Here is an 11267-nt window from a genome sequence, read left to right as displayed (position 1 = left end):
CGCAGGTTTCTGTCTGCACTCGTTTCAATTTGAATTTTCACTTCCTGAGGAAACATGAGGGCATAATGTTGGGTCTGTTTGTTTTAAACAGCACTCATGGACACAAGACTGCCCGGGCCGAGCTACCGCCGGGAGAGCGCTGCCCGCCATATCCCGCCGCCTCCCGCCATGCCGGGCCGGGGCGGGCAGCGGGGAGGGAACTCCCGCCCGCTCCGCCACCTCCCGCCCGCCAGGGGGAGCTGCGCCCGCCTTCGCTCCCTTCTTGCCCTGCTGGCCGCCGTCGCGTCTGCGCGCTGTGGCGGGGTTCGGCCAGTCATGGCCGCCTCCGTGTTCTGCTGCTTCTCCTGGTGCAGGGATGGCGGCGCCGGCCACATCCCTCTGAAGGAGATGCCGGCGGTGCATCTCGACACGCAGCGTATGGGTAAGCGCGGCGGGCTCGGGTCTTCTCCCGTAGAAAGCAGCCCGTGGCGGGCCGGGGAGGGGGGCGGGCGCCTCCCAGGCGGGGCGCGGCGGGGGGTTAACCCGTGAGGCGGGCGGGTTGCCGGCGTTACGCGTCCCCCCGGGACGCTTGAACCGGGGGCAGGTGGGCGGTGTCGGGTGGTGGTAGCGCGGTGTAGCCGTGCCGGCCCGAGGGGGAGCTTGCGCCTGGCCTTAAGGCTTCTCCTGCCGCCTGAGTGAGGCGCGCTGGGGGAGGAGGGTTTTGGCCGCCTCGTTAGGAGGATTTGGCTGTTTTCTGGGAAAAAAAAAAAAAAAAAAGAAAAAAAAAACCAGCCCTCGCTTTGGTTTAAATTCAGTTGAAACTTATCAGCAGAATGAGAATGGGGAGTGCCCCAGTCTCAGAGGGGATGTCTGGGGGTGGGGGGGAAGGCTGCCTGCCCAATGGGGGCTGAAGACCTTTTGGTCAGGTCGGGCAAGGGACGGTGATGTGGAGCAGAGGAGGGTGAGCGGTGGCAGTGGAGACACAAAAGGAGCCAAGCCATACAGAACCCTCTTCATACTGCTCTTGGATGGTCCATGCCACTCCTTAGGGTGAGCTGTCCATAAAACCACACCTGGGCTTTGTTGAAGAGAGTAGTGACCTGGCTCAGGAAAGAGCTAGGAGGAGAGCAGCGTGGCCAATCCATGGTCCAGTGCTCAAGCACAATTATTAGCCTGCTTTTGTTCAGTTGTATCAATGGACCTCTGCTGTCTCCTATGTTCTTGATCATGGCAATAGTGCCTAAAGATGAAGTCTTCCACTGGAGAAGGAAAAACTTAGAAGAAGATTTTTTTTTTCTATCTGTATTGGCAGGCATGTTTCTAATGAAAGGATTTTTTCAGAGAGCAGTTAAACGCTTTACAATTCCCTCAAAGCACTTCTACCTAATGTGCCTTTCCTTCTCTTAGCAGAATTTTTTCTTCAGTGTATAGAGATGGGGTACAGAGCTTTGGTCTCACAGTGAACCCTTTCTGACTAAATTGAAAGTTATCCTTCTGATGTGGCTGAGCACAGGTTGTAATCAGCAGGGTGCCCAGGAGGTGAAATTAGAGCAGTGTATAGATTTTAAATAAATAAAGACTGGTTGAAAGATGACCTAGCCTGTAAATAGTCTTCCTTTTCTTACTTCAAAGCATGGGCCATCGTCATAGTTCTAACAGACTAATGAAGCTCTTACTTGGGGCAGAAAGAACAAAAAGCTGTTCTCAATGTCTAGTGCTTCTCAGGGCTGCTTTCTGACTTCTAGAAATGTTTTGAACTTTGGCAATGTTGGGTTTTTTTTTTTCTTCTTGCAGGAACAGATGTTGTCATTGTTAAAAATGGCAGAAGAATATGTGGCACAGGAGGCTGCTTAGCCAATGCGCCTTTGCATCAGAACAAGAGCTATTTTGAGTTTAAAATCCAGTCCACAGGTTAGTCAGCAAAAATGTACAACTTTAAACTTGGAAGGTATGTCAGATTCCCTGCTGATGGTCATATCTCAAATACCAAGCACATGCATCTTTCCAATTGCATCCTTGAACTTGTGAACAAGGGAGAGTGTTATAAGTTGTCATTGTGTTAAAGGAAATTTATTTTTTTAAATTTTGGCTCTAAAATACTAAAAAAAAGGTAAGTATATTCATGCTAAAGGAGTATGAATACTAAAGCACCGTATTGCTTTGTATGCTGTTATATGCATGTTTTTCAGTTAGCCTATTCTAGAGATGTTTTTTGGTGGATGTATATGACCACATAAAACACTGTAGCTATGAAGTGTGGGTTTTTAATAGTGCAGTTTATCCAGTGGTATTTGTAGCTGTCTGTCTACCTTCTTTGGCTTTTAACACGCACTGCGCTTGCCCACGCAAGGGTAACGCTCCTTGTGCTACGTTCTGCTCTTCAAATCAAATGTGCAGCACTTACTCCAACACTGCCTTATCAAGAGGAGCCTTTCAGCATCCCATTTCTCTATTTGTTTTGAAAATGTCTGATGCAAGGCAGATGAAAGCAAATGAAATTTGAAAGCAGTATGCTTTACTGATACGGACAGTTTCGCTCATGCAGAGCTCAGAGTGCACTCCAGGCTTGCCTGTATTCTAGCATTAAGAATCAGCCTGTGTTTTTAAAAACAGGCACTGGGAAAATGAAGCTGTGCTTTCCCTGAGTGTGTAGGGGAAGGGAAGAAGGAAGGAAGTGTTAGTTCAGAGATAGCCTTTATGATACCAGCTGGAGCTTGAAGCTGGTGCTTTTTGAGTAAGGCTTGTTTGCATTTAATATGATTGGAGTGCCAAAACACCTTATGGTCAATCCAGTTGTTTTAGTTTTAAACTATATGTAAACCTCAGCTCAGTCTTACCTTGGCAATTTTAGTATCCTTTCCGTTGAGGGAAAGAATCCACTGCAGCTATTTATATATGAGCCTTATTCACACAGTGTCCATGTTCTTGGAAGTAATTTGAGAAACACAGGAAATACAGGTCACAGGGACCAAGAGTTTGTCTTGCATATTCCTGTGCTCCACAACAGGAGAATTGTAGATCACTTAGCTTAAAGCTTTGATTCCCAGAAGTGTCCCTGCATGATCTGTTAGTGGTCATCTGTGAGGCCACCCTGACCATTGGAAAGCTTTCTGAAATCTAATCATAGACTGGTCTGAGTTGGAAGGGACACCAAGGACCATACAGTTCCAATCCCCCTGCCACAGGCAGGGCCACCAACCTCCAGGCCTGGATCTGCACAAGGTTGCCCAGGGCCCCATCCAACCTGGCCTTGAACACCTCCAGGGACGGTGGAACACCACCTCTCTGAGCAGCCTGTTCCAGCACCTCATCACTTTCTCTGTAAAGAACTTCCCCTAATATCCAATTTAAATCTTCCCTCCTTTAGCTTTAGTCCATTCCCCCTTGTCCTGCCATTGTCTGCCCTTTTAAAGTTGATTCCCCTCCTGTTTGTATGCTCAATCTGAATATTGTTCACGCTCATTTTCATTCTGGGCATGTGAATATCACAATAACTTGTCTGGCAGTTTTGTCTCTTGAAACTAATTTTCGTATATTTTGCCTCGGTTTAGTCTTCTGTGTATCAAACAGTCCCAGTTCTTTTCACTGTCTCCTTATAGGTGAAGTTTGGACACACGTGTTTGGTTTTGTTGCTCCCTTCAGAATCCCTCTAATTGACCTGATTTGCCTTGAGGTGTGATGCTTAAAGTGGATGCTCTGCTCCAGCTGCAGCAGCAGTAGGCACCCTTCATCTGCTGTGCATACAGTATGTCAGCTCTATACATCCAGAAGATTTTCTCAGCAGTGGGGCACAGAGTCCCACTCAGCACGTGGTCCATGATAACGCCCAAACTGTGTTCTCTGAATTGGTTGCCAAGCCACTCTTCCTACTTACCTGCTGTTCGTGGTAATTCAGGAAAAGCAAACATATTTTCCTTATTTCAGACCTCTTAACCAGTTTGTCAGGATGATTTAAAGCTTGGGGGGGCCTCTGAACGGCTTGCAGCCCAGTCAGGTTGGTGCTGGCAGCGCATTTAATAAGCACATCACCACATTACCCAAGTCATTGCTGTGAATGTGGAACAGTGTCTGACCTGGGGCATTCAATACGAAACCTCAGACCCCACTTGAGTCCTCTTTGGATTTGACAGGGTGCTGCTGCTGAGCAGTTCTGGAATAAAGTTTTCTAACCAGTTGTGCCTCCATATTGCTGCAACTGTCTAGACAATGTTTTCATGATTTGATTGTTTTGGTGCTGTATGCAGTTTGAAAACTTTACCAAATCAAGATCTACCATGCTTACAGTTTCTTCTTTTTCCCTAGGACTAGTCTAACCAGCTGAAAAAGAAAATAGTGCTGTTCACAGATCCGTGCTAGTTGGATTTGTTTTTTATATCCTCCTACAGCCTTAGAGTTTGTTTTCAATGTATTTCTGGGAATAAAAGTTAAGCTGAGTGGTTACAATTATCAGGATCCTTCTTTTTCAGGATAGATACTTTTTATCTTCAGTGTCTTGTGTCTGCTTGTACTGGGTCTGGCCAGGATGGAGTTAACTTTCTTCATAGCAGCTCCTGTGATACTGTGATTTAGAGTTGTGACCAAAACAACAGTGGTCCCACAGGAATGTCTTAACTGTTGCTGTGTAGGGTTTGTGCAGCATCAGCTGCCTCTTGTTTCTCACTCTACCCCCTTGGTGAAGAAGACTGGGGGTTCGTGAGAGGTTGTGAGGGGGCATGGTCAGGCAGGTGACCCGAGCTGTCCAAAGAGGTACTCCATGTCATGCTTGGCAGTAAAAAGGGGGAGGAGGGGGTTTAGGAAGATTAGCTATCTTTTGTTTGGGAATTGCCAGGCATCGGTCTACCCGTGGGAGGTAGTGAGTCATTGCCTTTGCATCAGTTTTTGTTTTCTTTCATTCTTCCATTTCTCCTTATTAAAAAAATGTTTATCTTCACCCACAAGTTTTCTTGGTTTCACTCTTCCTTTCCTTTTCCTCTGCCCCACTGGGCACTGTGGGAGGAAGTGAGTGAGTGGCTGGGTGTTGCTTAGCTGCCTACCAGGGCTGGCCCATAATACTCCTAGTATTTCCATGAGATGTTTACTGGCAGTACTGCCACAGTACTGATTATAAAAGCACGTTATTTCTGCTGTCCTGCTTCAGTCAGATAACCTTCAAAATAAGGTTAGGGGGATTTTTTTTCTTACCATCTTAATGTCATGTTTTAGGGATTTGGGGTATTGGAGTTGCAACCCAGAAAGCAAACTTGAATCAAATTCCACTTGGTCGAGATGCCCATAGCCTGGTGATGAGGAATGATGGAGCTCTCTACTATAACAATGAGGAGAAAAATAGACTGCCGGCAAACAGCCTGCCTCAGGAGGGCGATGTGGTGGTGAGTTTCTTAAGGCTTCTTTGTCTTCCCCAGCTCTTCCCAAATTCCTCTTATTTACAGCCCTGTGGGCAGTCAAATTGTTTGGCTTTGCATCTCCCAGTTTGATAGGTGCCAGTTCTCCTGTTGTATTTGAATGGATCAGTGGCCTTGATATCAGCAGACTTCATTCTCAGGACTGATAGGTTTCTGAGTGAGAGACAGCCTTTATCAGTGTTGAAAAATAGTCTCTAATGCTCTTTTGCAGTCTGGTTGCATTATCTACCTGAAGGATAACTCCCATTACAGGGATCCTACGTTGTTTGGGATGGGACTTTCCTGAACAGATGATGTGCTGGAAGCATTACATAGCAATGTGCCATGCCCAGCTGAACTCCTGATCCTGTAACTAACTGGTTGATGATTAGAAGGACAGATTTGAGCAGAGATGGGTCCTGGGTCATAAATGAGTTGTATTTTTAGCCCAACTTTTATAGGGAAGGAGAGATAAGAAGTGAGGAAAGACTAATGGTCCCTGTGAAAATTATTAAGATGGGAGCAAATCTTAAGACTATATTTTTTTGTATTTTACTATTCCACGTTTCTTAAAACATCTTTAAGTGACTTTGTTCAAAGAGTTGTGTTTCATTGCTGTCATGTGCTCAATGCCTCATACAAATTTATTTACAAAAGTACACAGGATCAGCACAATTTAGAACATTTATCAACAGTATTTTTTCTTGCTGGGTACCCTTGCCTCTATAGAGCAATGGTTAGAAATTCCATCTTTAGAAGTCCCAAGCAGCTAAGTTTGACTCCTTCACCCTTTATCCTCAGATACTGTATTCTTTTAATCCCCTTCTAATCTTTGGGGTTTTTTTTTTGAGGGTTAGAGGTTTTTTCAGGGTTTGGTCAACCTATGTAGTCCAAACAGCTTTGGCTGATCACAAAAAAAGTAGCTGATGTGTTACTGCTAACTCCCCAGTGTTCTTAAATTTCAATTTAGGTTGTTCTGTCACAAAAATAGATTTCTGGAGTAGTGCATGACAACACAAATTGTCATGCTCAGCCATACCAAAGTGGTCAGAAAAAGCATTTAGCTAACAAGTCAGTCATTTATTACCTTGTTAGTGTTTGCTTTGTGCTCTGTAGTCAGTGTGTTTACAGCATTGTATATGAAACCATGGTCTGTTGCTGCTGGCAGAAGAAATGAGCTGAGAAAGGCTTCCATATGGAAGTATGGACAGATAAACTTAATTCACAGCATCACTATTTACATGAAGTTATTTTCATGAGGTGATGTAAACAAGAAGGCTGCAAACTGCTCCCAAAGTCACGGAAAATTCTGTGGTTCTGTAACATGGTGAAGAATAGTCTGGAAATTTGTTTTGTAAACTGTCTGTAGTAAGATGTGGTGCACAGTACTGTGCTCCATCCAGAGTGAATGAGCGTTAAGGAATCCCGAGTATTTGAAAATGCCAGTGTCACTGCTCATTTATTAACTTCTAGTCCTTTGCCAGACGCTTTCCAGTGAGGTTTTCTAGGATGCTGCCATTTCCGTAACGACGTTAAAATTTGCCCATGGCTAAGAAAGCTAAATTAAGTAGCAATCTTAGCTTTGTAAACTTGTTGATGCTTTGGAATTTCTTCCTTTTTTTCATTTTCTGTACTTTGTAGGGCATAACATATGATCATGTAGAATTAAATGTGTATTTAAATGGGAAGAATATGCATTGTCCAGCTTCAGGAATCCGAGGGACTGTCTATCCAGTGGTCTATGGTAAGTCCAAGGTTTTTAATACATTGTGGACAGTATTTTTGCACCAAGTCTGTCTTGCAAGCTATGTGTGCTTCTTGCTTAAATGGAACACACACAAATCATTTATTTTTGGCAACTACAACAGCAAATTTAATGAAAATCCAAACTTAGGAAAACAAAAAGCATATTTGCACCTAATTTTTAATGCTGCTTAATAGCTGGGGGGGAAAAAAAATGCAGTGCTTACTGACTCCTTAGAGTGTCCATGTCCAAGAAGCTGGGGAGGTTATGCACTCAGTCTAAAGAAATGCCAAGTACGAAACTTGTGATGCAGATGCAAAAAAAAAAAAAAAAACAAGTTCAAAGCAATGTAGACTTGTGGGCTGATCTGATTTATCTCTGAAGCTTTGCATTTGTGCCTGTTAATTTCACATACACCATAAATGCATTCAGTGCTGAGCATGAAGAGATACTGAATTGCTGTTTGTGGGGTGTTTAATAACGACTGGAATGTAGCAGTAACAGAGCTGCTTGCTGGAGAGTGGCACAGCTCTGCGCTGCTCTACCAAACTGGTGCCCAGTTTTGAAACCCAGGAGCTGCTGTTTTCCCAGCAACCGGCAGTGCAACCGGGGAGCTTCGAACAAGGAACAAATATACCGTATCCAATTAATCCCTGCACAGGCAGTTTGAGCAAAGAATTTATGAATTATGGAAGCTGGAAGTTGGCCAAGACACGCGTTAACAATTTCCCCTTCCAGAACTTGGCGGTGGGGTCGTAGTTCCCGAGCAGTCAGAACTCTGTTTAACAGCCCCTCGGAACGGCGGCGCTTCCCCCAGCTCAGCGCGGAATCACCGCCACACGCTGGGCTGGCTTGTAGCCCGTGGCAACTGATAGCTGCTCGTGGGGTTCCCTGTGCTGCACCTACAGCCATCCACTGTTTATTCCTGTGTCAGCTTCACCGAAGGAACAGCCTCTGCCAAAAAGCGTTTTGCTCGTGAGCTCTGCCATGAGATAACTTTCCTCGTTCCCCCGCTGGTTCCGAACGAGCTGGTGGAAGGTTCTCATTTGTATCTCTAGCTGACCAATGGGGCCATTCCAGACTGTCGGTGGCAGTTGGTTTGTCTCGTCGCTTTGTGATGCGTTCTCAAGCCGCGTGATGGCGCTGCTAAAATGCCGTGGCCGGCAGGAGCTGCCCTGCAGCGCTGCGGGATCTGCCCTGCGCCGAAGAGCTTCGTGAGCCGCGGGGAAAGGGGCGCGGCGTGACGGCTGGTTGTTGCATCTTCCCTGTATTGTGGAACCTGTGTTCATAGGTTGCGTTACATAGCAGGAGGAATGCAGGCAGTTTTCAGACAATGTTTGGTGGTGTGTCAGCCTGCTGTAAGATGTCTTTCTCTCTGAATGAAGTAGTTCCATGCCTGGGAAATGCAGTGACCTTTTATTTCCAGGCTCTTATGGCCATCTTCCACAAGTGGGCATAATTTCATCATGATTATCATGTCTCCCACATACAGCTATAACAGTCGAAGCCCATAAATTGCTTTTGCATGGTGCTTGCTTCATATGAACTTTAACTGTAAATGTCCTTAATTTAATGTGAACTTTTAGATGTGTGAAAGGATCTGACCATAGAGGAGAGAGTTCATGAAAAATTGACCCTGTCTGTAATTCAGACTAGAACTACAGATATCTTTGGAAAAGAAATGTGGTAGAGTGGGCAAACACAGTGTCAAGCCTCAGAATGTAGTCCAGAAAAGTGGACTTAAAGGTTGTTCCCTACAGCAGCTATACCTCAGGCTGCTAGGAAGTGAGATACAAACACTGCCTAGGTACCATAGAACTGCACAAATATACTAATGGGAATTTTAACTGAGCCTAGGAGGGAAAAATTCCTGCTCTGGCATAAAGATACCTAAATTCTAGACCAAAATATGGAGATGAAGCTTTTCTGTTTTGATCCAATGTTGCTAATGTACCAGGTTCATCTTGGAAGGAGCTGGCTTTGAAAGAGATGTGGCTTTTCTAACAGGTTAGACATTTCAGTTTGCTAATGCAGTACACAAAAGTTTTGCCCTGAAAATCCTCAGCAGTTTCTTCTGTATATTCTGCACTGAAGGTAGTTACACTTGTGTCTCAGATTATGCAGGGTGTCCAGAAATAGGAGAGGTGTTGTAAAAACCCCATTAAGTTCCAACTTAAAGCAGCAGTCAAGGAAGCTCTCTTTGGATCACATGCTAAACCAGATTCTCTGACACCAACCACTGCAACCTCCCGAAGAATCATTTTAGACAGTTTGCACTCCAGCAGAGTTAGGAAGTGAACAGAAAAATATGAATCTGGTAGTGTCCTTCAGCTGTAGGTTTCCAGAGGAACTGAGTGGAAAATCTGGGTGGAATTGCCTGACCCCCTATTAACACTCCCAGTGACATCAGAGGTTGACTCTCATGGACTTCACCAAGGACCATTACCAACTACAGTAAACAGCAGAGAAGAGGGATGATTTCCTCTCCTTGGAGGCGTGTGTGGGGCTCTATCAAATTTGTCGAAGAGATTTATTTTGATTGCATTGTGTACTGGCTGTATTGGAGAATATTCTTTGAGAGCTGAACATAGTATATAGTCCAGTAAGGTGGGGTAATAGGGGATCCAGCCTGATCCTTGTGTCTGGTTCTCTCCCGCAGTGGATGACAGCGCCATTCTGGATTGCCAGTTCAGTGAATTCTATCACACGCCACCGCCAGGCTTTGAGAAGATCCTCTTTGAGCAGCAGATCTTCTGAGTGTCTTCGTACCAACAGTTTGCACCCTGCGCTGTTCCAAAAGCTTTGTCATCTTAAATAAAGCTTCACGTGACTTTTAGGAAACATATCTGTATTTTTAGTAATTCCTTGTGACTGTTGTCTGCAGAGTTAGTATGTTAACTGCAACACCAGGGAACTGTGGTGCGAATACAAGGTTTCTAGCAATGTTTTGTGGTTGAAAACGAGTGCTTTGGGGCAGGGTTTTCCCTCTGATTTGTACTTGATGCGTTAGGAGGCTAAGGTATGTTACTGACATCAGTATTACACTCAGTATTTTGAGTAAACTGGAGTTCTGTAAAGCTGGTACTTCTTATGTGTGTGATAGCTATGGAGGTGGATGGCTCTCACGATTGTTTTCCCCCAGCTTTTTCACACAAGTTGTGTACCTTGTCTAAAGGAAGCGCTGTGTTTCCAGTCTGTGGTTTGGAGTTGTGGTGTCCCAGTTATGCACAATGACTAGTAATACGATGGCATAACTACCAGCTTAGATTCCTTTTTCCCTTCAAGGTGTAATTTAATCCATTCCCACAGTCTTGGATCTGCAAATAGAACTTACCTACTTCTCCTAGCTTTTCATTTGCTTCTACTGTGACAAATAATAGGACACCTTCTGGGAATACTTTATTTATTATTTTGTTGCTGTTGTTGTTGAACCTCTGAAAGTAAACCTGAACACTACCTGTGTTTTTTGGGACCACCATGCTGTGTTACTCTGATAGCAGAGTGACTGCACCTCACTCAACTTGGGTGTGCAAAGCCAGGTGAAGGTTGTGAGATGTTCTGGTGAAGCCTTACATCTAAACTGTAAATTAGAGTCTTCTTTATATGGAATATCGTATTTAACTTCTTTGTGACTCCTTTATAAGTGATTAATGGCGAGGACATTGTTCTAAAATGTGATACCCTTGAATACAGATGGTGAGATGCTTTTCTCCCTTCTTGTCATATTTAATATACTTCCTAGAATAATTTTTATTGTAAAGAAAATCTTCCTACTGGATGTTTGCGTTTTTGTTTTGACTCTTCCTGGGTTAATGCATTTGCATAAATGAACAATTTTATTTAAATATTTCTAGAAACGACCTGATTCTGAAATTTTTCAAATACAAACAGCTTTCTCAAAGCCTTTCACCTTATGATGTTCTGCCTCTGTCTGTTCATTCCAAGTGGCCCCTGTTTTCCCTCCGCTCGGCCTTGCTGTCACACGACAGTGTTGGGAAGGACTTTTCAACCTGGCAGGAAGGACGTCCTCATCAGCCTTATGGTGTAAAGCTCGGGAGGTCAGAGGGCTGTTTTCTGTTCTCCCCTTGAAATCTGCTCTGCTTTGCTGGGGTCAGGTGTGTCATCTATGCTGAATGAAACATTCTTATGTTTCTGTTTTCACA

The 11267-nt window shown here is 44.5% G+C and overlaps 1 protein-coding gene across 1 annotated transcript; it reads left to right on the top strand.

The window, feature by feature from the left end:
* The first annotated feature begins 308 nt into the window (after positions 1-308).
* SPRYD7 (SPRY domain containing 7) lies at positions 309-11012 on the top strand. The gene is made up of 5 exons (XM_084275572.1): positions 309-421; positions 1774-1890; positions 5182-5348; positions 7002-7104; positions 9764-11012. The coding sequence occupies exons 1-5, from the start codon at positions 316-318 to the stop codon at positions 9859-9861; spliced, it is 591 nt and encodes a 196-aa protein (XP_084131698.1). The 5' UTR covers positions 309-315; the 3' UTR covers positions 9862-11012.
* Positions 11013-11267: the final 255 nt, after the last annotated feature.

Source organism: Gallinula chloropus (assembly GCF_964237585.1).
Source record: "Gallinula chloropus genome assembly, chromosome: 1".
Classification (NCBI taxonomy): Eukaryota; Metazoa; Chordata; class Aves; order Gruiformes; family Rallidae; genus Gallinula; species Gallinula chloropus.
Note: the sequence above shows the minus strand (reverse complement) of the source record. Positions and strands in the feature narration are given on the sequence as shown.